General features: G+C 37.7%; 1 protein-coding gene and 1 long non-coding RNA gene across 2 annotated transcripts in view; one reads left to right on the top strand and one right to left on the bottom strand.

The window, feature by feature from the left end:
• PGM2L1 (phosphoglucomutase 2 like 1) overlaps window positions 1-13,569 on the bottom strand; it is a 68,472-nt gene extending 54,903 nt beyond the window's left edge. Inside the window, exon 1 of the mRNA XM_059929471.1 lies at window positions 13,168-13,569. Within this exon, the coding sequence (XP_059785454.1) occupies window positions 13,168-13,278 (111 nt within the window). The 5' untranslated portion in view covers window positions 13,279-13,569. The remainder of the gene's footprint in view (window positions 1-13,167) is intronic.
• An 87-nt stretch (window positions 13,570-13,656) lies between these two features.
• LOC132369789 (uncharacterized) lies at window positions 13,657-25,442 on the top strand. Its single transcript, XR_009504478.1, has 3 exons — window positions 13,657-13,729; window positions 19,973-20,063; window positions 25,309-25,442. It is a non-coding gene; the product is annotated as an uncharacterized LOC132369789 (long non-coding RNA).
• Window positions 25,443-26,571: the final 1,129 nt, after the last annotated feature.

Here is a 26,571-nt window from a genome sequence, read left to right as displayed (position 1 = left end):
TTAAAATGTTCTGAAATTAGTGGTGATTGCATAACTTTTTGAATATACTAGAACCCCTTGAATTAGATACTTTAAAGTGGTGAATTTTATAATTTTATGTTATGTGAATTACACCCCAATTAAAAACAACTACTGGACTTAAATTAGATCAGTGGTTGCCAGGGGCTGGAGTGATGGGATCCACTACAAAAGGACATGAGGCAACTTTCTGAAAGATAGAAATGCTCTATGTCTTGATTGTGGTGTTGGTTATGCAACTATTTACACTTGTTAAAACTCTTTAAATTGAACACTTAAAAGGATGAAATTTACTGTCAATTACGTAAATGTAAATTATACTTCAATAAGCCTGATTTTTAAAAAAGTATATAGAAAAGCTCTAAAACTGATGTTGGAGCAGAGGAAAACGGATAAGTACAGATGCATAGTGTTTTACCTTATAAAGTATGAATTAATGACAAACAATATTGGATGGTTTTTTCCTTTCCCTTTATGAAACACATGGAAAATGTAATTTAATGTTAAAAATACAATACTTGGGGGACTTCCCTGGCGGACCAGTGGTTAGGACTCTGTGCTTCCACTGCAGGGGGCACAGGTTTGGTCCCTGGTGGGAGAACTAGGATCCCACATGCCACGCAGCACGCCCTCCCACCCCCACCCCCCCAAAAAAAAGAAAAAAAATACAATACTTGAAAAATGCTTGAATTCTCAGTGGCTTTATAAAACAGAGTTTTTTTTAAAAAGGATATGCAAATTACAAAAAATAAATTCATGTCAGTGTGGGTTGTGATATAATGTCAACTCTTTTACTGTTAAGATTTCCTTCATAATTATGTAAAAGTTCCTTGATATTTGGAGGAGAGGACGTTTAAGTAATTTATTTTATGTAAGTATGAATCTAATTTTACAGAAACCACAAATATAACTGATTACTATCTTTGTAAAATGTGACATTTCTATTTAGAGAACATCTTAGGCTGTATTTGACATATTATGTTATTGTTGACTTTTTTTTTTTAAAGAACTATAGCTTCTCAAAATCTTACAGTGTACTATTTAGGGATAAGTTAATAGTATCCATATTTTCAAAAGTTATATACGAAGCATATATTATAAGAAATGTAATACTTCAATTTTGATTTGAGTGTTTTCAGGCATTGAAATAGTTTTGACTACGGATTTTTTTTTTTTAAAGGAGCTGTTTAACCTCCAGGGTTATCTTTATTTAATTGAAAAACAGGGACTTCCCTGGCGGTCCAGTGGGTAAGACTCCGAGCTCCCAGTGCAGGGGGCCCGGGTTTGATCCCTTGTTGGGGAACTAGATCCCGCATGCATGCTGCAACTAAGAGTCTGCATGCTGCAACTAAGAGTCCACATGCCGCAACTAAGAAGTCTGCATGCTGCAAACTAAGAGCCTGCATGCTGCAACTAAGACCTGGTGCAGCCAAAATAAATAAATAAAATAAATAAGTAAATAAATAAATAAATAAATTTTAAAAAGAGAAAAGAAAAACAAAGCTATTTTTTAACGAAACAGGAAATTTAGACAAAACCCTAGTATTCCTAAATATGCCTTAGTTACTTTGGGGAAAGGAGGAAGGGAGGAGAATGGGATCAGAGAAGTAGACACGAAATTTAAACTGATTTTATAATTTATTTCTTTAAAAAGGAGAGCTGATTTAAAGTTAGCAAAATGCTGTGATTTAACAAAATGGGAACTGTTTACCATTCTCTGTGTTTTTAAAAAAGAAGACAGAAATCAATTTATTAATAAGTCTCATTATTTCTTCCTTAATTTTCTTGTAAGATTCTATAAGCATCCTAATATAAAACTTTTATATCTATATTTCTAGAAGAGTCTCCAGGCTACCCTCCGCTACTCTAAACCATCTCATCCTGATTACATACTGTAGCCAGATTAATCAACCAAGAGCCCACAATAAAGTCCAATTCTGATTACATCAAATGTAAAGGTTAGGAAGGGTGGGATCAGATCTCAAAGGGCAGAGGAGTTCAAAACCTTTTTGGATTCAAATACTCTCTCCATTTCTCTGAGTTTGTGTGTAGGTTAAAAAAAATGGTAATTACTACCTCATACAATCCTTGGAAGGATTTAAAAAGACTTTTTATATGAAAGCGTCTAGTACCATGTTTGGCATATTGGCATTCAATAAATACTAGTTTTCCTTCACCTATTCTTAATCGCCACAAGAGCCTAACACATGTGCTCTACCTGAGTTTTTAAAAAATCTCTTCATATATGGTCAGTTAATCTATGAAAAAGAAGGCAAGAACATAGCACAGGGAGATCAGCTCGGTGCTTTGTGACCACCTAGAGGGGTGGGATGGGGAGGGTGGGAGGGAGGGAGATGCAAGAGGGAAGAGATATGGGAACATATTGTATGTGTATAACTGATTCACTTTGTTATAAAGCAGAAGCTAACACACCATTGTAAGGCAATTATACTTCAATAAAGATGTTTAAAAAAAAAATAAAAAAAGAAGGCAAGAATATACAATGGGGAAAGGACAGTCTATTCAATCAGTGTGCTGGGAAAACTGGACAGCTACACGTAAAAGAATGAAATTAGAACATTTTCTTACACCATATACAAAAATAAGCTAAAATGGACTAAAGACCTAAATGTAAGACAGGAAACCATAAAACTCCTAGAACAAAACATAAAACACTCTTTGACATAATCGTAGCAATATTTTTTTGGATCTGTCTCTTATGGCAGAGGAAACAAAAGCAAAAATAAACAAATGGGACCTAATTAAACTTAAAAGCTTTTGCACAGCAAAGGAAGCCATCAATAAAATGAAAAAACAACCTACCGAATGAGAGAAAATATTTGCAAATGATATGACCATTAAGGGGTTAATATCCTAAATATATAATCAGCTCATACAACTCAATATAAAAAAAAAAAACCCATTTAAAAAATGGGCAGAAGACCTGAATAGTTATTTTTTCAAAGAAAACATACAGGGACTTCCCTGGTGGTGCTGTGGTTAAGAATCTGCCTGCCAATGCAGGGAACATGGGTTCGAGCCCTGGTTGGTGAAGATCCACATGCCGCGGAGCAACTAAGCCTGTGCGCTGCAACTACTGAACCTGCGCTCTACAGCCCGCAAGCCACAACTACTGAGCCTGCGTGCCACAACTACTGAGGCTGCGTGCCACAACTACTGAAGGCGGCACACCTAGAGCCCGTGCTCCTCAACGAGAGAAGCCACCGCAATGAGAAGCCCGTGCACCACAACGAAGAGTAGCCCCCGCTCACCCCAACTAGAGAAAGCCCGCGCACAGCAACGAAGACCCACTGCAGACAAAAATAAATTAATTAATTAAAAAAAAAAAAAGAAAACATACAGATGGCCAACAGGCACATGAAGAGATATTCAACATTGCTAATTATTAGAGAAATGCAAACCCAAACTACAATCAGGTATCATCTCACATCGGTCAGAATGGCCATCTTTTAAAAGTCCACAAACAATAAATGCTGGATAGGGTATGGAGAAAAGGGAACCTTCCTACACTGTTAGTGGGAATGTAAATTGGTACAGCCACTTAGGGAAAACATTAAGGAGGTTCCTCAAAAAAAAAAAAGAACTACTATATGATCCCACAATTCCACTCCTGGGTACATGTCTGAAAAAAACGAAAACACTAATTCGAAAAGATACATGCATCCCAATGTTCATAGCAGCATTATTTACAATAGCCAAGCTATGGAAGCAACCCAAGTGTCCATCAACAGATGGATAAAGAAGATGCAATACACACACACAATGATGAAATTTTAAAAATAAATTTATTTATTTATGGCTGCGTTGGGTCTCTGTTGCTGAGCGCGGGCTTTCTCTAGTTGCAGCGAGCAGGGGCTACTCTTCATTGCGGTGCGTGGGCTTCTCATTGCGGTGGCTTCTCTTGTTGCGGAGCACGGGCTCTAGGTGCGCGGGCTTCAGTAGTTGTGGCACGTAGGCTCAGTAGTTGTGGCTCATGGGCTCTAGAGTACAGCCTCAGTAGTTGTGGTGCATGGGCTTAGCTGCTCCGCGGCATGTGGGATCTTCCCAGACCAGGGCTCGAACCCATGTTCCCTGCATTGGCAGGCGGATTCTTAACCACTGCGCCACCAGGAAAGTCCCCAAAATAATGAAATTTTGCCATTTGCAACAACATGGATGGACCTGGAGGGTACTGTGCTTAGTGAAGTAAGTCAGACAGAGAAAGACAAATACTGTATGTAATCACTTATATGTGGAATACAAAAAATAAAACAAACTGATGAATATAACAAAACAGAAACAGACTCACAGATATAGAGAAAAAACTATGGGGAGAGGAAAAGGAGGAGGGGCAAAATAGAGGCAGGGGATTAAGAGGTACAAACTACTATGTGTAAAATAAATAAGCTACAAGGATATATTGTACAGCACATGGAATATACCCAATGTTTTATAATAACTTTAAATGGAGTATAATCTATAAAAATTTTGAATCACTGTTTCACACCTGAAACTAATATAATACTATAAATCAACTATACCTCAATTAAAAAAATATCTCTTCATTGTTCTTGCATGTCCCCTGTTGAGTTTCATTTCCGTGATCAGTTTCATTCTATTTTATTATTCTATTTCTCCCACTCTAAATTTTCTGCTCCCATATCCACCATCTATTCCTATCCTACTTAACCTTCAAGGCCCAGCTCAAATTCTACTTCTTACAAAAAGTCTTCCTGACTTTGAACTCCTATTGCTCTTAGAAACCAGTGCCAGACAGTTGACCACTTAATTGTTCTTTGTTCATATTTGAATTTTTACTTTTAATTATTAACTATAAGTACATCAATAAACTTTCCTTGTTTTAAAAAATACTAATAACACAAATAAAGCTATAGAGATCTTTGACTATCATCATTCCCAGACCCCTCTTTTAGGGGAGCCAATACTGTATGTGATGTATCTTTCCAGACCTTTACCTACATCTACATACTTACAGAAATGTAGTTTTGCTTTATCTTTTTATTTTATATATATGGTATCAAATTGTACACGATGCTCTGGAACTTGCTCATGTCATTCAATAAATCTTGGAGGTACTCTCAATACATGTAGATATGTGTATTCTTTTCAAATGTCGCAGTGTTCTAGTTTATTTATCCTTTCCCCTATTGGTGGGCATTTAGGTTTATTTATAGTTTTTACCTACATGAATAATGAAATATTTCAGAGGGAAAATGACATGAGAAAATTCTGAAGCAGAAACCACAAAACAAAACTACCACTTACACTGAAGAGATCTTCTAACAAGGTTAAGTCTGGTGAGCCGAAAGCTAAGATGACTTTGTATCTGAGAAGCATAGTATTTTTCATTTACATTGTAATTTTCATATTCTTTTGGGCATTCAGTAAGACCATTTTCATAGTTTTGTTGGTAAGGTATAGTGCTCATTAAATTATTTGGTATAAAAGATCCCATGCAGAATTGGATACACTACCTGTCTGTTTATTCTTTCCACCAGCATTAATCATTTTCTCCATTAACTCCCAACACCAGAGGGCAGCAGCCTCAGTACTAATTAGCAATAATGTAGAGAGTAAGTGACTTATGAAAAAAATACTCCTTTAGTAAAATCTACACTAAATTACTAACCAAACTTTTATTTGGGGGAAAAGTGTTTCTAAACATATGAAATATGAAATAGGTAAAAACAACCAAATAAGCAAAACATACTGTCTTTCCACAAAGATAGATAAAAGAAATCAAATTTAGATTATCCGGGGAGGGACCATGAAAATCGGAGCTAGTGGAATATAACATTTACATTCTATGGTTAATTTAATGTATCTTATAAGTACAATACGGAAGAACCAAATAAAGATAAATTCCTTTTCATTAGCTTCTTCAGGCTCTCTGATTTTTCAAATAGGAGGAAAGGAAGAGATGGGGAAAAAATAATTCCAGATTAAAGATACATCCAAATAGACTTCTAATGGGCTCGTAGAAAACTTAAAGGAACTAAACAAAAAACCTTTATGAAAGAAAAAACAGGGCAAAGAAGACCCCCAAATAAAAAGCAGAAGTAGCCAGTCTACGTATTTTGAAATTTTCAGGTGGGAAAGAAGAAAGTGCTTTCAAGTAAGAATCCTTTCCCTTTCAAGTATAAGTACTTTTTAAATTCACGGACTTTAATTTTTAGAACAGTTTTAGGTTTACAGAAAATTGAACAGATAATACAGGGAGTTCCCATAAATCCTCCCACCCAACCCGTTTTCCCTGTTGTTAACATCTCGTATTGGGGCTGGAGAGAGGGGAGGTAAGGGGACTTCTTTAATGGGTATAGAGTTTCAGATTTGCAAGATAAAAAAGTTCTGGAGATCTGTGTCATAAAAATGTGAATATGATTAATGCTATTGAACTGTACACTTAAAAATGGTTAAGATGGTAAATTTTATGTTATGTTTTTTACCACAAAAAAAAAATTAAAATTTTCTGTTTTGTCTTCAGATTGATCCTCAACATTGAAAATAATGTTAAGTACCAGGTTAAGATCATCTAAATATTGTTCACTACAGACCCTAGTAGTGGGCTTGGATAAAATTTCCTTCTCACCAGGCCCACCTTGTGTCTTCTGAAGGTATTGAGATCAAATGGATTTTTTTTTTCCTTAAGCTCCATCAATTAATTGTTCAAAATCATGCCCTGTTTTAGTTTTCTTCATTTTTGAACCATAACTTGCTTATTCAGGTCTGTTTTCCTTCCTTCCTCCCCTCCCTCCCTCCTCCCCTTCCTCCCTTTCTTCCATCTGTGGATAACTGTTTTTCTTTTTTTGATGTTGCTGTTGCCAGAAATAACATGCCATCTTCAACATTATCATTAACATCTTCCAGCTTTTTATTATTTATGGCATAGACATTGCATTCTTTTTCAAGATACATTTCTTTGAAGCCCAATGTCAAACTAGTACACAGTTGTCATCTGGGATTTCTTTACACTGGACTCCTGGGGTAGTTCCTTCATGTCAGCTTCCCTCATATTTCCTATTTCCTTTTGCTATAGGTTTCTTCAACTTACGCTTTTATATTTTCTATTGCATTTGGCAGGGGGTGGAGGGATACAGTTGTTTTTTTTTTCCTTAACTCCCAAGAGCTCATTCTTCTTTCCTATTCCTTTTTCATAGCATCTTTCCTTGTTTGATGGAATAATTATCTTTTTAAACTTAGTTTTAAGATTTTAAGTTCTTATCTTCCCTTATTTACCTCAGTTCCAATGTCTTCTCAAATAAAATGGCCAATTGGGAGCTCTGTGTTTGTGAGCTAAGCTTACTGTTCTGGAGACTTTGTTAGCACTGATTACATTATTTAAGCTTTCAAAAGAATAAATAAAACTAATGGCATAATGAAATTTAGGCAGGGTGGGGACTTCCCTGGCAGTCCAGTGGTTAAGACTTCGCCTTCCAGTGGAGGGGGTGCGGGTTTGACCCCTGGTCAGGGAGCTAAGATCCCACATGCCTTGTGGCCAAAAAACCAAAACATAAAACAGAAGCAATATTGTAACAAATTCAATAAAGACTTTAAAAATGGTCCACATCAAAGGAAAAAATCTTAAAAAAAAAAGTTTAGGTAGGGTGGAGAACAGTGTGAGTGAGCTCTCATTTTTCATAGTATGTATTTGACAGATAATATCCAAAACAAATCAAGGAATAGTGGTACTAGCATATTATTTAGTCTTTTGATGGTAGTCATGAGAATAACTAAAGACAAACAGTTAAAAATGGCTTTTAAGGAGCAAACTGAGGATGAGAAGAGGCAATTAGGAAAGCTGCTTTCCATTATAATCCCTTTGTACTAATCTTTAAAAATCACAAGCATGTATTTCTTTGAAATAAATAAAAGTAAATTTAAAAATAAAATGGTAGAAACTGAAGAGCAAATGTAAGACATTTGGAAATAAAAAGAAAAAAAATGTGTGTGTATGTGTGTGTGTGTGTGTGTGTGTGTGTATCTCCAAACCCTTATTTATATGTACTAAATCTCTTGGACAGAGGGAGAATGTTGTTGCCAAGGAAACCAAAGCAACTGTTGAGCAGCAAACTCAGCTCTTTTAAAAAATAGTCCATGGCAATTTATTCTGCAGAATATTGCAGCCTACCACAGCTTTCACAAAAGTCAGTAAAATGGTTTTAATGAGGTCCTTGAAACTTGGTTTATGATGTCACTAACATTTACTAAATATTCAGGTTAGAGAGTCTAGTATAGCGATAAGAAAACTAGAGTAAAGGTCAGATATCCTAGGTTTAGTACCAAGTGTACCACTTAAAAGCCATATGTCCTTGAGCAAGTCGTTTTCCTTGTCTGAAACTAAATTTCTTTACTTATAAAAATGGGGATAATTACTACCTAGCCTGCCTACCATATACGGTTGCTGTGAATATCAAATGATTCAGATCATCAAGGTTTGAAACACTACACAAATAAATTCAAGTAATAAGCACTAATATTTTCCAAAATTAATAAGGTGATAAGCACTCTTCATTGATTAAATGCCAAATTATGTAAAGTACTAGAAAAATGTGAACAAAAAATGTAATATAGACCAGTATTGTAAAAATTGGATTGAACTAGGTGGCAGATCCAAGTTCTCGTCCAGGCTCTACCCACCACAACTGATAATTTCCACAACTTCTTTGGGTCTCTGCACAATGAAACTGGACTAGACAACCTTTGTAGAGGTGGTTCATGGGTGTGTTTTCCATTACACGATGATGATTTAAAAGGAAATTCATTCACCACTTTTTAAAAAATTTGGGCTATATTTTGCTTGAAAAACTTTCATTGTTAGATGTTTGAAAATCACTGACTTTAGAATGAAGTCTTTTATTTCTATTTTCAGGCATTTCATAACACTAACCTAACTAACTTATCTTTACCTTTACCTTCTACTCTTTCTCAACATAGACCTACATTCTGAGACCTTAGTACTCTACTCATTATTTCTCAAAACACCACAGCCAATTCCTGCCTCCACATTGTTGTCAATATGTATGTAGCTGTTGCTGCTACAGCTGGCTGAGCAGCTCTGCCCTGGGTCCCGTCCCACTTCCCACCCATACATTCACACACCCAAATTTGGCCAGTGCTTAATATCTTTGATAAGACTTTTCAAAAAGTTAAAATTTACAGCATATCAAAAACAGGGGAGAGTTGTCATGTTAAAGAGAACCTGGCTTCTAGGCCAGCAAGACTTGTCTGTAATTTGATAGAATGCATGAAAGCCTTGAAAGAAAGAAGTAGGAAGGAAGTGGGGGCCTTAGTCAGCTCTAAAAGATAGAAGGGGAGAGCACTGTAGAAGAGTCATCTGCGCATTGCCTGGAGGAGGAACACCTTGATCCACAGACTTGTTGGATTCCAGTGGTAGGACAGTCCCATCATAGAGATTGATGCATTTACTTATTACAGGCTAATGCTGTTAAACATTTATGCCATATATCTGACTCCCTGTGATTTGATTTCACAATCACGAAAAATCTTCTGATTCTTTGACTTCCCTTATGGTGCATCTAGAAAATGGCTTGACTGAGACAAATCTATTTATATTACAACTGTACCATAAATTAATAAAACAGCATTCTGAATTCAGATATCAGTTTCTGTAACCTTGAGCAGGGTGAGTCCATCCTGAGACAAGACAGACTAATAAATTAGTCTGAAGGTATAGGAACCAAGGGTCAGATCCTGGACTATACTAAACGGCACAACAGAATGCCACTCCATAGAAACAGGAAGGGGTACCTGGGACCTCCCCAATAAACACCCTGTCTTGTTGCACTAATTTCTTTTTGACACTTACATACACCTTTATTTACTCAAGGCTACTAACGACATACTAATGCGTTTCTATGACCTGGTCTACATGCTTTTCCAACAATTTCTCTCTATGTACCCTAAGCCACAGCAGAAACAAATGTTCTAAGTATACACATTAATGTTTTTATCTCTACTTGGAATATTCCTCCTCTCAATGTTGACAAGTCTAAATTTTAATTAATTCTGAAGGGTCAGCACAGATAACACCTTTTTCATGAAGAGATTTCAAAGAACACCACCCACCAAGGCTAAAACTAGCAATACTGGTGACCTAGGCAAGTAGCAAATTGCCTTTAGATCAACTTATGTCTTAGTACTATGTGCCTCACCAGAGTCATCAAGAATCAGGGCATTTGGTAGGTTCTTTTTTTCACTATAAAAAAATAAATAGGTATTAATCAGGTATTAAACTCAGTTTCTCTGTGCTGGAAGACCACATATGCCATCCACGTGTAATGCAATAAATGCTGTTGATCTGATCTATTATTTTACATTTCTGCACTCTACATTTCAGTGTCCTGGGACATCATAGCCTAGCTTACCTACACTATCCATCTACAGTAGATATACCTTTGCTTACTAATTAAAAGTATTTTTCTCATTAAAAGAGGGATCAATTAAGTAAATATTATTTTTATTAAATAATTATTAAACTTATTTGAATCTATTTATCTGTTAAAGGCACTTGTTACTTGCTCCCTGTATTATATTTGTGAGCTTTTGTTTTATTTTCCCTTCTATTTTCTTTGAAGATACAATCCATATCTAGTTCATCTTTGTGTCTCCCACAGATTTTCAGCCAGTGCCTTGTATGTAGAGGGCACTTTAAATATAAATTAATTTCTCTTCCACTTTCAATGAAGGCTCTCCTCATTCTTTTTAGATGCATCCCATCTTCTTATTGCCTTCCTTGGCTACCCAGTCCACAGGTCACTTACTTTTAAACTACTATAAAATCTGACTGCCTATAAACCATTTAATTGCCACCAATACCACCCTTGCGTTATCTTTTTACATGTATATGTATTTCATAGTCTTTTTACATTTTAGTATACCCCAACAATATCTAGGTATAGCATGGACAATTAATAAATATTAACTCATTCAGGTAATATTTTTTAAAAAAATCAGATCAACAGACCCATTAGGAAAAGTGTAGTCAAAACTGGCACCTAAAGAGAACAAAAGATTTCACCCATGGCAATGAAAAACAAACTATTGTTGAAGGGCCAAAGGCTATGACATACATAATAGTTACTAGTAAATTAAATTGTGTTGGAATTCTACAAGTGTCTTTGAAGTTCATAAATCTTCCTTTCACTTTAGGGAGACACAAGTGCAACCACATCCATTTACTGACAGCAGATGGCTTTAAACAACAGCAATTAACTATATTAAACATATAAGGATAATTTTCATTTGTAATTTAGTTAGATATCCCTGCTGAAGATATTTATACAGTCAGTTTGTAGTATATGTCATTTCACAGTATGCTAAGCCTTAGCTCTTTTATTTCTATTAGGCTTCCTCCTCCCTAATGAACTAAAAGCAGAAGAGCAATCTCTGAATCTTCACTTCTTTTGTATCCTTCCACAACAAGGAACTATATTCACAGCAGGCAATTAATAAATACTGGCAAAATGGATTTAAAGTTATTTGCATTTTGCACATCCTTATGATAATTAATGGGATACCACAGATTTTTCACACTTGATTGAAAAAATATATATATGTATATACATATGTATTTTTTATGTATATGCTCAAATCCTACAAAAAGGGTGTTAGCTCTCTAGTATCTCAGTCAGAACACTCTAGAGCCTTGCTACTCAAAGTGTGGTCCACAGCCCAGCAGCATTGGTATCACTTGGGAGCTCATTATGAGGCAGAAGCTCAGGCCCCACCCCAGGTGTCCTAAATCACAACCTGCATTTTAAGATCTCCAGGTGATCTGTAAGCACTTCAAAGTTTGAGCCGCACTGGTTTAGACTCCAGAGGAAGGATTAGACTGTCCAAGATACATATGATCAAGTAATACTAAATAACTCATAATTGCTTATTTGTTGGTCTTCCTTATCTGCTGACGGAAGGCTTTTCGAGGGCAGGAACCCTTTCTAGCTTCCTCACCACCAGCATACCCTGGACCTAAAAGGCCCTGAAGCACTACCCAGTACTCAATGGATATTTTTTGCTGAATGCATGAATGACTGAACAGAGTGAAAATAAAACTTTTTAAGAAAGCTAATAATCCTTTAGGAAATTGAATAACATGATTTCACATATTACCACACTAATTCTTTAATTCAGTATTATTAATTCCATTTAAAATATGTTGCCTTCTCTATTTCAACAAATGCATTTAATGCATTCGACAAAGCAAAAGCCTGGATTATCTTCCTCTGTTGGAGCCAAGGGCCTCTTACAAGTGAAATAACTGCATTTTAATTTTAGCTCTCACATATCCATCCTATATGCCTGCCCAAGATGAAATCATCGCAACAATTTGGAGGGGGTGGGGGCGGAATAGAGGAGGAATGGGTAAAGCAAAAACAATTCTGTATCAGGAGCATCACATGAAATCTGGAAAACATGATTTTTGGAACAGGATACTTCCATAAAATAACTCCCGGCCAGAGAAAGAAAGAGAACCCTTATCTTTCTCAAGAGCAAAAGGTGATATTAGAGAATACAAGGGAGCGATAAAAGACCAGCGACTACCTAGCGACGCAAGGTGGAAACACACCAGACCAGAACTAAAGAGGATAGCGGTTAGATAGCGTCCAAGGACAGAGCAAAAAACCACTTTCAGATTTGCAGAGAAGGAAGTCAATAGAGAAGAAAGGGGAAAGGCAACAGCTCTATTAAGGCTATAGCTTACGATGATGATTAATTATTATTTATTATTATTATTTTTTGGAGAAAGAGGGATGACATACACTTGAAGGGGGGGAGGATGGGAGGAAGGGAGGTTGCACTTTCGCGCACTGCAAAAGGAAGGGACTACAGGCGTTCTTTCCCAGCTCAGACGGTCCCAGGGAGGCAGCCCAGGCATAGGTGGGTGGCAACGCCCGGCTCCGCTAGCCGCTGCCGCATGGCCTGAGCCATCTCCCCCACAGTCTGCCGAGCACCGGGTGGGGACGGGAAAGGGCGTACACTGGGTAGGGGGCGGATGCCGGGCTGACCAGGTACCCACCTTATCCCAAGGGAGCCACTGCCCAATGGCCGTGTCTAGCTGAGGGTCCCCGGAGTGATAGGGGGTGGATGCCGGGCTGACCAGATACCCACCTTATCCCAACGGAGCCACTGCCCGATGGCCGTGTCTAGCTGAGGGTCCCCGGTGTGATAGGGGGCGTGGAGTAGGTTGGAGTTCAGGTCCCCCTCTGCGTTTTCAGCCATGGCAGCCAGACTTGGGTGTGCGGGCCTGGGGGGCCGGCGAAGACACGTAGCTGGAGGGGCTTGACGTGCGCTCACCAGGATCCCAACGCCCCCTCCTCACTGAAGGGCATCGGAGACCAACCGCAGGATGTTTGTGCCAGCTCCTGCCGCAGCTTCGGGGAAGCAGGAGAGAGGGGGGACGCGGCCGCCCCGCTCCGAACTAGACCAGCTCCTGGTCTCTCTGGGCGACCAGACTGAGGCAGTCCCACCGCGAGAGAACAACAACAGTCCTAGATGTCTAGGTCGTGGCCCCGCCGCGGCCGCCGCACTCGCCACTCTAGGCCCCGCCCCCCGCGCCGCTGGCCCCGCCCCTTCCCACCCCCGCTGACTTAAGCCTCCGAGACCCGAGGCGCGAGCCGGGAAGCGCGCTTCCGACGCCTCCCAAGCTGTGCAAGTTAGGACCCGCGGGGTGGTGAGGAATTGGGGCACAGCCCTTTTTATTTTTTAATTTGCCTTTTCCCACGTGTTTTATCCTTGTTACAACCCCCACACACTCCCACGCGTCTCATTTTCTGGATCAGCCGCTACCGCCAACACAACGCGCTCCGCCTCAGGGCTCGCTTTGTGAATCCCCGTCGTGCGCGTAGGCCCCCTCCCGTTTGGTCTTGGGGCGCCCGCCGGCGGGAGGGTGCGCGAGGCTGTCCCCGCACGGCGTCACGGGAGTTGTAGTTCTTTTCTTTCCTCGAGGTGTGTGGAGACCGCCGCAAAGACTACAACTCCCAGCAGCTCGGCGCCCTGCGTTTTCCGCAAAGGAAAAAAGATCTACCTCTAGGCTGTTCCCTACAGACACGCCCTGTCCGTGTTAGGTTCGCTGCGGTTTGTGGCCCTGGGCTTCAATTAAATTAAACAAGGACTGGTACAGTAAGGGGACAGCTGATACCCGTTCAGTGCTTTACAGCTTACGAATCGCGTTCTGTCGTTTCAACCATCGTGTGACCGAGTAAATGGACGTGATCCATCCCCATTTTACACACAAAGAGGAAACTGCCTCTGAGTGAACCGACTTTTTCAAAGAGGCAGAATTCGTGATGGAACAAGGGTTCCGACCTCATTTCAGATCTCAGATGGCAGTTCTTTTTGCTCTGCTGCTACAGTGGACTAGGAGGCAGGAAGAACAAGATGACTGGGGAAAAACAAAAATCATGTTGTGAAAGAGGGAAGATGTGTCAGCATTTAACCATAACATAAGTAAGAATGAATAAGAGAGTGCAAAAATCAATGGCAGTAGGAATACAGAGGAAGAAGAAAGATTATTGAAATAGTCTTAAATTTCTCCTTATTTTGGCCTCCTCTCTTCTACAGAATGTTCACCTTTCAAGTCACACGACTTTAGGTGTGGGAGATGCTGAGAAGTGCTTACCTGTCAGACGCAGCTGCTCCTGAGTTTCTTGGTGTAGCCTTCTTACAATGGCTCCATGATTTTGATCGAGTATCTTGTAACTCTTTCTCTGGTCAGCTTTTTTGCAAGGAGAGTGTAATAATATTTACACCTTGGCTACAGTAACTTAATGAATGGCTTTAAAATGCTTTGAGGTTCACGGATAAAAGACATAATAAATTCAAAGTGTTACTTTCTTTCCTTTAAAAATGCCACTTACCATAATAAAATCCCAACTACCACGGTACAAAAGGATTGTAGCACCAATCCCTGAAAAATAACGTGCTGTGCTTGGGAATTAGAATTTTTGCTTATCAGTTGGGTGTTTCCTTCATGGAGTCAGCGGGTTGTTTTAATCACACAAGGCCTGGGAATTAACCATGAGTCCTGGAGAGAAATTCATCATTCACTATCATCACCATTATTGTCTGCAATGAACGTTAATTAAACATGCACTCTATTCTCAGCGTTATGCCAGGGGCTGAGGCTACAAGAAAGTATGCAATTGTTCATTTCAAGAAATAAAATCTGTCTGGGCAGACAGGATGTATGCAAGAAAAGATAGCCTATGATAAACAGCAAGTGCTTGTTGCAGACAACTGTTAAGAATTTAGAGTGTGAGGTAGTTGATAAGAGCAACAAGTGGCAGAAGGGACCAGCAATGAGCTTTGAAGGACAAAAAATTAATAACTAGAGAAAAAGGTAGAGGGCATTTTAAACCCATAGACCATTGGTCTCCCTAGGAGTTTGTTTAAAATATATATTCCTAGACACTGCCCAGAGATTCTGAATCAGTACATTGGGATAGGGGATAGGGCCTAGGTACGTACATATTTAACAGATATCTATTGATTGTGACATAGGTGGTTACTCAAAGTGTGATAGGAGGACCAGTCTATTAATCCCCTGGGAGCTTATTAAGAAATATAAAATTTCAGGCCCCATCCCAATCTACTGAATCAGAATCTGAATTTTAACAAGATCCAGTGATGATTTATATACATATTAAATTTGATTAAGCAGTGGTTTTTATAAGACAATTCTATTTCAATTCTGAGAAGCACTACTAAGTCAACAGAACTTTCAAGAGATAGAACTATATAGGGCAAGTATAAAAGATGGGAGAAATACAAGTTTTAATTCAATACCAGAGTCAACCAGCCCTCAATTTTATCAGCAAGATCATGACAGACATAAACTGGTTACCAGAAATTGCCCAGCATCTCCGGCTTGTTGCTTAGGAATTGAAGGGTAACCAAGAGGACCCAGAACTCATCAAATCCAAGAATGGTATCTAAGTGTGTCCAGAAGAGGGAGTATAATAGTTTTCCTAGTCAGGGAAGCTCAGAAGCTTTAATTTCTGTTGGAATTTGACCAGGGTGTCCTGCATTTTCATTTGCTAAATCTGGCAACCCTAACTGTGGTTATGAAAGAGAATAGCTCTCTTGATCCTAATATATACCTTTTATTTATTGTTTTTAAAAATTGAATTAAGATACTCAAAGTTCTCATTCTGTCAAGGTAGCAAGAAATTAAATTTTCATCAATATCAGGGATTCTCATCTCCAACCCAGGCTTTAAACGATACTGGGGAAAGAGAGCAGATAGCTCTAGTTCATCAAGGTTTCTGCTAACATCTGTATTGTCCAGGGTCATAGTAGTCTCTGGAAGTCTGACAGCTTTCTCCTTGCATACCATTCAGGTATGGCCAGGAAACTTGGCTGAGGCTATGAACCCCAAAGCCTCTGTCTAGGCACATAGCCATCTCCTCTAAAATCCTGCCAGTTCCTTGAAATGTTGCACCAAGCAGAGCTCAGGTCTCATCACCCTCCTATTTTAAAACTTTAAAATTTGAGGAAATCTGTCATTCTATCATTTTGCTTGTGATCACTCTGAAAAGAGACGTATTTTCTCTTCTTGTTGTTCCCAAAGATGCTTGTCATAAACTCTAGTGAATGCTGTATTAAAAAAAAAAAAGGTCAGGAAAGGAAATGAGTATCTTGCAAGCAACTTTCTACTTTTAGCTCCCTTACTTAAAATATATGCTGAGGGACTTCCCTGGTCCCGTGGTTGAGACTCCATGTTCCCAGTGCAGGGGGCCTGGGTTCGATCCCTGGTCAGGGAACTAGAGCCCGCATGCCACAACTAAAGATCCTGCACGCGGCAATGAAGATCCCTCGTGCAGCAACTAAGACCCGGTGTGGCCAAATAAATAAATTAATGAATTAAAAAAGAACAACAACAAAAACCCTCTGCTGAGACAAGGGATACAACAGCAACAAATAAAAAGTGGTTTTCTTTGTGTAAGGGGGAAAAGATGCAGAGCACACCTGGGATTAGGGTGAAGCAAGGTAAAAACAGCTTTATTGAGATATAATTCACATACCAAACAATTCACCCGTTTAATGTATACAATTTACTGTTTTTTTGTTATGTTCACAGGTATGTACAAGCATCACCACAGTCAATTTTAGAACATTTTCATCACCTCAAAAAGAAATCTTATGCCCTTTAGCTATCAGACCCCTGTCGCCCTATCTCCCACTGCCAGGCCTAAGCAATCACTAATCTACTTTCTATCTCTATAGATTTCCCTGTTCTGAACATTTCATATAAATAGAATCAAATAACATGGGGTCTTTTGTGACTAACTTCTTTCACTTAGCATAGTGTTTTCAAAGTTCATTCATGTTGTAGATGTATCAGTCTTTCATTCCTTTCTGTAGTTGAATAATATTCCAATAAGTAGGTTTACAACATTTTGTTGATCTGTTTGTCCATTGGTGGACATTTGGGTTGTTTCTGCCTTTGGCTATTATGAATAATGCTGCTATAAACATTCACGTACAGTTTTGTGTAGAATATGTTTTCGTTTCCCTTAGGTATATACCTAAGAGTGGATTTCCTGGATCATGTGGTAACTTCTATGTTTAATCATTTGAGAAACAGCCAGACTATTTTCCACAGCAGCTGCACCATTTACATTCACACCAGCAGTGTATCCAGGTTCCAATTTCTCCACAGATTTTCCAACACTTGTTTTTATCTCACTGTTTGATTCTAGCCATTTTAGTGAGTGTGAAGTGGTATCTCATTGTGGTTTTGATTTGCATTTCTCTAAAGACTAATAATGTTGAGAATCTTTTCATGTACTTATTGGTCATTTGTATATCTTCTTGGGAGAAATGTCTATTCAGATCCTTTGCCCATTTAAAAAAATGTTTTTAAATTGTTGAGTTGTAAGATTTATTTATATTTCTGGACATAAGCCCTGAAACAATTCAGATATATGATTTACAAATATACCCCTTCATTCTGTGGGTTGTCTTTTCATATTCTTTTTTTTTTTTTTAAGTATCTCTATTTCTCTGTTTTTTTGTTTTTTGGTTTTTTTTGGCCATGTGGGCTGTGGGATCTTAGTTCCCTGACCAGGGATTGAACCTGGGCCTTCGGCAGTGAGAGTGCGGAATCCTAACCACTGAACTGCCAGGGAATTCCCCATATTCTTTTCAGTGTCTTTTGAAGAACAAACGTATTTTGTTTTGAGGAAGTCTGGTTTATTTTTGTTGTTGTTGCTCATAATTTTGGTGTCATATCTAAGAATCCTTTGCCAAATCTTAGGTTATAGAGATTTTCCCTTTATTTTCTTTTTTTTTAAATTTATATATTTTATTTATTAATTTTTTTGGCTGTATTGGGTCTCCGTTGCTGCGCGCGGGCTTTCTCTAGTTGCGGCGAGAGGGGGCTACTCTTCGTTGCAGTGCGCGGGCTTCTCATTGCGATGGCTTCTCTCGTTGTGGAGCACGGGCTCTAGGCACATGAGCTTCAGTAGTTGTGGCACGCGGGCTCAGTGGTTGTGGCTCATGGGCTCTAGACCACAGTCTCAGTAGTTGTGGCACACGGGCTTAGTTGCTCTGCGGCATGTGGGATCTTCCCGGACCAGGGCTTGAACCCGTGTCCCCTGCATTGGCAGGTGGATTCTTAACCACTGCTCCACCAGGGAAGCCCTCCCTTTATTTTCTTCTAAGAGTTTTTATAGTTCTAGCTCTTACATTTAGGTCTTTGATACCCTTCGAGTTAATTTTTATATATGGTGTTAGGAAGGGATCTAACCTCATTCTTCTGCATATGGCTATTCAATTGTCCCAGGACCATTTGTTCTATTCTTTCCTTATTGGATGGTTTTGGCATTCTTGTTGAAAATTAGTTGACTATAGACATATGGATTTATTTCTGGACTCTCAGTTCTAGTCCATTGATCTATATGTCTATCCTTGTGCTAGTACCACATTGTCTAGATTACTATTACTTTTTTTTTTGGCCACACAATGCGGCATGTGGGATCTTAGTTCCCCGACCAGGGATCAAACCCGCACCCCCTGCATTGGAAGCTTGGAGTTTTAATCACTGGACCACCAGGGAAGTCCCTAGATTACTGTTACTTTGTAGTAAGATTTGAAATCAGGAGGGATAAATTAGGAGGTTGGGATTAACACATACACACTACTATATATAAAATAGATAATCAACAAGGACCTACTGTATAGCACAGGGAACTCTACTCAATATTCTGTAATAACTTACATGGGAAAAGAATCTGAAAAAGAATAGATACATGTATATGTATAGCTGAATCAATTTGCTGTACACCTGAAACTAACACAACATTGTAAAAAAAAAGATTTGAAATCAGGAAGTATGACCCCCACTTTGTTCTTCTTTCTCAAGACTATTTTGACTATTCTAGGTCCCTTACAATTCCATATAAATTTTACAAGGATTTTGTCAATTTCTACAAAGAAGCCAGCTGGAATTGGGATTGGGATTGCATTGAATCTGTAGATCAGACTGGGGAGTATCCTTGTCTTAACAAGGTTAAGTCTTCTGAGCCATGAGCATGTGGTATTTTTCCAATTATAGATCTTCTCTAATATCTTTCAACAGTGTTTTGTGGCTTTCAGAGTATAATTTTTGCACTTCTTTCATTAAATTTATTCCTAAATACTTTATTCTTTTGGATGCAATTGTAAGTGGAATTGTTTTCTTAATTTCATTTTTCAGTAGTTCATGCAAGTGTATAGAAATACAATTGGTTTTTGTATATTTATTGTATCTTGAAAACTTGCTGAACTTTTTATTAGTTCTAATCATTTTTTAGTGAATTTCCTAGGATTTTCCATATACACTAGCATGTCATCTGTGAATAGATAATTTTGCTTCTTCCTTTCCAATCTGAATGACTTTTATTTCTTTTTCTTGCCTATTTGCCCTGGCTAGAACCTCCAGTACAAGGCTGAATAGAAGTGGCAAGAGCAGACATCCTTTTCTCGTTCCTGACCTTAGGGGGAAAACATTCAGCCTTTCATCGGTAAGTATAATGTTAACTCTGGAGTTTTATTGTGTGGATATTTTTTATCATATTGGCGAAGTTCCCTTCTGTTTCTAGTTTGTTGAGTGTTTTTATCATGAAAGAGTGTTGGATTTTGTCAAACACTCTTCTGTATCTATTGAGATGTTCATGTAAGTTTTGGTTTTTTATTATATTGATATGAAGTATTACATTAATTGATTTTGGGAAGTTGGACCAAACTTGCATCCTGCTTGGTCATGGTATATCATTGTTTTTATATGTTGCTGCATTTGGTTTGCTAGTATTTGTTGAGGATTCATTTGACCATATTCATAACAGATATTGGTCTATAGTTTTCTTGTGATGTGTTTTTCTGGTTTTGGTATCAGAGTAATACTGGCATAGTAAAATGAGGTGAGAAGTGTTCTGTCCTCTTCTAATTTTTGCAAGAGTTTGTGAAGAATTGGCATTAATTCTTTAAACTTTTAGTAGAATTCAGTGGTGAAGCCATCTGGGTCTGGAGTTTGTGGGTAGTTTTCTAATTATTGACTCAATCTCTCCACTTGTTATAGGTCTATTCATTTATCTATTTCTTCTTGAGTCTATTTCAGTAGTTTGTGTCATTGTAGGAATTTGTCCATTTTACCAAGGTTATCTAATTTGTAGGCATAAAAGTGTTTATAGTACTCTTTTATAATCCTGTTTTTTATTTTCTGTAAGGTCAGTGATAATGTCCCTTCTTTCATTTCTGATTCTAGTACTTAGAGTCTGTTTCCCCACCCCCCCACCCCCCTGCCGCCCCGCCCCGGTCAGTCTAACTAAAGGTTTGTCAATTTTGTTGCTGTTTTCAAAGAACTAACTTTTAGTTTCGTTGATTTTCTCTATTGCTTTTCTATTCATTATTTCATTAATTTCCACTCTAATCTTTATTATTTTTCTTTTTCTAATTTCCTAATTTTCTTTTCATCAGAATGCAGTCTTCTAAATTGGGTGGGTCTTGGGTTTTGTGTATGTGCATGTATTCCAATAAAACTTTATTTACAAAAACAGGTGGCAGACCAGATTTGGCCTCTGAGCCACCATTTGCCCATTCCTGATCCAGAGTAATGGATCCCAACCCTGGATGCATAGCATTTTAAGGAACCGACTCCTGGGTCTTACTCCTAAGATTCTAATTCAACTGATCTGGGTTGGAGCATGGTAATTAGTGGTTTTTTGCTTGCTTGTTTTTTGTTTTAAGCTCTCCCAGATGTTTCCAATGTGTAGCCAAGGCCAAGAGCCACCTTTTCAGAGCAGGGATTTGACCTTTGGGATGTGCGTGCGTGTGTGTGTGTGTGTGTGTGTGTGTGTTTGGCTTGAAACAACAGAAATTTATTATCTTAGAGTTTGAAAGCCAGAAGTCCAAATTGAAGTGTCAGTAAGGCGATGCTCTCTCTGAAGGCTCTAGGGGAGAATGCTTCCTTGCCACTTTCAGCTTCTGGTGGCTCTAAGTGTTCCTTAGCTTATGGCTGCATTACTCCAACCTCTGCACCTGTCTTCACATGGCCTTCTCCTCCTCCAGCTCAGGAACAGCCAAATGGAAGAGATACATAGGCCAAAGTATGGGGAGATGGGGTGGCGTGGAGCTTCCATTCCCTCCCAGGGTGTGCCACCATCACCATCCTAGTACCTGGATGTGTTCACCAACACCTTTGGGGTTTTAACTTCAGTTACTGTATTTTTTATTTCTAGAATTCTTTTAGATTCTTTTGCAACTTTATTATAGCACTTTTTATGGTTTCTATTCTCTATAGAGATCTTCAAACTTGTCTTTTCCGTATCTATAATCAGTATAGTTGTTCAATATCTGAAATCTTTGTGGATCTGTTTCTCTTGTCTATTGTTTTTGCTAGTTCTTGCTCATAGACTCTAGTTTCTTTGTGAGCCTTGTGTTTGTGTTGGACATTATATTTGACCAATTATTTGTGAGAATAAATTTAGACTTGCAAGGAAAATACTTTTATCTAGAAAGGATTTGCATTTGTTTCTGCTAAGTTCCTTGGAGTTCAGCTACTTTAAGGCTTATAATTCTCTGGTGCTCTTTTGACCCTACATAGGGTGTAATTCTGTATAAGATATTTCTCTCCTAGTTTATCCTCACTCTGGGTGTAAAGTTCCAACATATTGTGAGAAGTTTCTTCTATGAGACTCTCAATCTTTTGCAGACCCTGGGCTTTACTTTCTGCCTTTCTTGCCCGAAAGGGTTTTTAATTTAAGGTACAAAATTTTAGGGATTGACAAATGCTTTCAGGGAAAAAACCACATTTCCAGTTACCTCTCTGGGATGACCTTTTCCCTTCACTTTTGGCCTAGTAATTTCTTGTTGGCTTGTCACGCTTCTTCCGTGATTTAAAAGAAGGTGAAAAACTATTAATTGAGCTTTGTTATTTAGTTATAGCAGGAAGATTAATTTTTAAAAAACCCCTAGTCTGCCATTTTAAGAAATATTATATTATTTTGATAATCATCTTTTGGCTGTAAAATATTACATCAAGTTGATCTACCATGTTATTTTTTTAAATGAATCTCATTTTGTATGACTCTTAGCTTATCTCCATTTTTCTTTAATAAATAACAATAACAATGAACATTTTTGTGCATAAAGCTGTTTTTGCCTTCTGCATTATTCCATACATCTAACTTCTTGGGAGTACAATTACTGGGCAATATACTATAAATGTTTAGGACATTTGATTTCCAAAGGGTTGATTTAATTTTTTATGAATTGAATTGCATGATCTTAATCTATTTAATTCTGTCATGGTGATATTAATATCTTTTAAAACCAGGTCAGGTAAACGAGTCCTGGCCACCTGTGGAAATAGTTCTCAGGCAAAAGATGACCTTTATGAGTTTTCTTTTAAAATATTAACTTTTTTTACAAAAATTATTTAAGTTCAACTTAATGCAGCAAATACTTGCATGTCTGTAGTGTGCAGGCACCCTTCTAGGTGGTGCAGATTCAGTGGTAAACCAGATAGATCCTCGTCCATGCCCTTATGAAATCCAAGGTAGGGAGCACAGACAAATAACACATCATTGAAATGCACTGTGGTAAGTGCTTTGATGACTGTAGTTCAGAATACTGAGGGAGTGCAGAAGAGAGGCACTTAACCCAGACTGAAAGGGCCATGGAAGGTATCCTAGGGGAAGGAATAGCTATGCATAGTAAGTCTTGAAATCAGGTAGCCTAAATTCTCCAACTTTGTCCTTATTTTTCAATGTTCATTGAATTTTCCTTTGCATTTCCATGTAAATTTTAGAATAAGCTTGTGAATTTCTACCAAGAAAAAAAAAAAGCCTACTGAGATTGTGATTGGAATTGTGTTAAATCTCTACATCAATTTGGGGATAACTGACATTTTAACAATATTGAGTTTTCCAATCCATGAAAATGGTGTATCTCTTTATTTTTAAGAGTTTCTTTAATTTCTCTCAGCAATGTTATATAGTTTTCAGTGTAGAAGCCTTATAAGTCTTAAATATATTCCTAAATATTTTATTTTCTAAGCAAGTATAAATGGTTTCATTTTATAGCATAGCTTAGAACTGAAGAATAAATAGGAGCTAGGGAAAGGGGATATGACATTTTAGGCAAAATTAACAAAGTAAGAAGAATATTTGGATGTTGAAAGCTCAAAATGACAAATATCAAGCCTCTTTTATCGTACTGACATGGAAGAAATATCTCTGAAGTAAGTAACAAGCACAACAAAGAAGACGTATTCTTTTTGAATTACAGGGTCTGCAGCTATATACCTAATAATAATATCTAATAATGCTATTAAGTGGAAATTATTATCTAACAATAGAAAAATAATATCTAATAGTTGAGGAGTTAGTTTAAACTCTTTTGGAGAAGGAATAATTTGGAGAACTTATACTTTCTGCTTTCAAGACTTACTATAAAGCTATAGCAACCAAAAGAGTGTGTGGTACCAGCATTCTTAGGGACAAATAGATCAATGGAACTGACTCAAGAGACCAGAAACAGACTCAGAGTCACTTGATTTTCAACAAAAGCACCAAAACAAGCAAATGAGAAAAAAAGTTTCTTCAAAATATTATGTTGAAACAACTAAATATCCATCTGGAAAAAAAAAAAAAAGTCAACCTCGACCCCTAGCTCACACCAAATTAATTTTAGATAGATTATAGACCTAAACAAAAAGCTACAGCTATAAAGCTTCTAGAAGAAAACAAAGTAGAATATCTTTGCAACTTGGGAATAGGAAAAGGTTTCTTAGGATAGAGAAAGCATTAATCAGAAAAAGATAAAATTGATAAATTAGTTGTCATCAAAATGAAAACATCTGCTTATCAAAAGACAGCCTTAAGAAAATAATTAGGTAAGCTACAGACTGGGAGAAAATGTTCTCAAAATATGTATCTGATAAAGAACTGATATCGAGACTATATAGAGAACTCTTAAAATAGAATAATAAAAAGAAGGGGAAAAACCATGTCTTTTGATTACAGTGGACAAAAACAACCTTAATATAGTTTAAGTAGAAAATATTTTTTGCACAACAGTGTGAAAGTACATAATGCCACTGAACTGTATACCTAAATATGGTTAAAGAAGTAAATTTTATGTTATTTATATTTTACCACAATGAAAAAAAATGGAACTTATCGGCTTATATACCTGAGAAAGGCAGGAGTGGAGCTAGTTTCGAGCACCCCTGGATCCTGACACGAAGACTCTGTCTCCATCTTTCAGCTTTACCCTCTGCCCCCTGACCCGTACCCCAGGCTCTCCTACTTAACGCTTCAGAAGAAGACAGTTATGGCTACACACAGCTTCTGGCAAATGTCATCCCAGCTAGCAACCCCAAAAGGAAAGAGGATTTATCTCTCTGCTTCAGTAGATATAAGTTTCAGGAAATAATTGGCCCAGCTTGTGTTCTGTGCCCACCACCGCTATGGCCATGGGGTAATATGATTGATCACTCCAGAAGAATCACATAAAATGGATAATGAAGGAGGAACAATTCCTCAAAGTAAGGGCAGTGTTCTGTTACTGGAAGAAGGGGAAAGGGAAACCTAAACAGAACAACAAAAAAAAGCCTTCAAATTGATTCATTTTCTCTTCCTTATTTTAAATAAGTTCTTTACCATCTGTCAGTCACCTTTCTCAATTCTTTCTGAAATATCCTAATTTTCATTTATTTATTCAGCAATGTTATATCGTGCACCTCTATTGTGCCATGCACTCTTCTAGGCATTGGAGAGAGAGTGTGGTGAACAAGTCAAAGTCCCTGTACTCCTGTGACATGAATGACTTCCTCTGTTATAAGCAAGTATTTGCCAGCTTCACATCGTGGCATATCCGAAGACCAACAGGAAAGAAATTTTTTTTTCCTCCTGAAAGAAGAATGTTAACATTTTGAAAGGTCAAAAATAACCTTCCACTTTTAGTGATGTCGTAGTATTCTTTACCTAGAGCCACTTAATGTGTCATTCTAAGCTTCAAAAATTATGAAGTATCATATTTATTTCAGTTCTAAACCTTTATTTCCCCTGTTTATGTTCATTTCATTTTCTGCATACCCAATAGCTCATTTTGAAATAATATGTTGTTTTCTATTTTATAGAAAGTGTGCTGTGGATGCTATAAAGTGCATGTAGATGATTATAAAATGTGTGGTAACTTGTTTTCCTATAAATATATATTTTTGGTGTTCTGTTTATTCAGTGAAAGAACTGGTAACCAGTAGTCAATTTTCTATACCTAACTTTGTTTCATTTCCTGATGAAATCCAAGATCTACCTTATATTGTGATATGCAGACAGTATGGTATATTGTAGACAAAGGGAAATTGAATTAGTTGTAGTCAGCTCTGGACTCTGGAAGAGAAGCTATGATTTTATGATGATGTGATGTCCTCAGCCTGAAATATCCTAGAAATTTCTAGGATTAGAAGAAAATGACACATTCTGGACTCAGAGCAACAGAGGGGAAAAAAAACCCACATTGTTTGGTAAAGGGAAGACTAAAAGATATTATTTTCTGTGGAGCTCATTGTTATAAAAAATTCTATATGCGTCACAAGTTGGAACGAGTTAAATATCACATATGATATTTAATTTTTCTGCCCACTCTTTAGTTAGGAATATCAGTGAGGAGTGAAATGGCCAAAAGTATGTATCAGTTATGATTGCATTCAGCTACCTGTGATGAAAACCACACTACAGTGACTTAACCAAAGAGAGGTGTATTTTTATTTTCCAAATAAGAAGCACCTAGGAAGGAAATCCAAGTTCAGTAAGTCAAAGACATCATCAGTGACCAGCCTCCTTTTTTCTCCTTCTCTATCATCCGTAACATGTGGCTCACATTTTCATGGTCAAAAGATGACTATTGACTTCCAGTTTCTGGTCTGGCATGTAAGGAGCTTGGAAATCACCACTGTATCCTAACAACAAGTAAAAAGTTGAACAAATTGAAAAAAGATAAACAACTCTTCTTGGATCCATCAGAGAA

The sequence above is a fragment of the Balaenoptera ricei genome, chromosome 8 (genome assembly GCF_028023285.1).
Source record: "Balaenoptera ricei isolate mBalRic1 chromosome 8, mBalRic1.hap2, whole genome shotgun sequence".
Lineage (NCBI taxonomy): Eukaryota > Metazoa > Chordata > Mammalia > Artiodactyla > Balaenopteridae > Balaenoptera > Balaenoptera ricei.
Note: the sequence above shows the minus strand (reverse complement) of the source record. Positions and strands in the feature narration are given on the sequence as shown.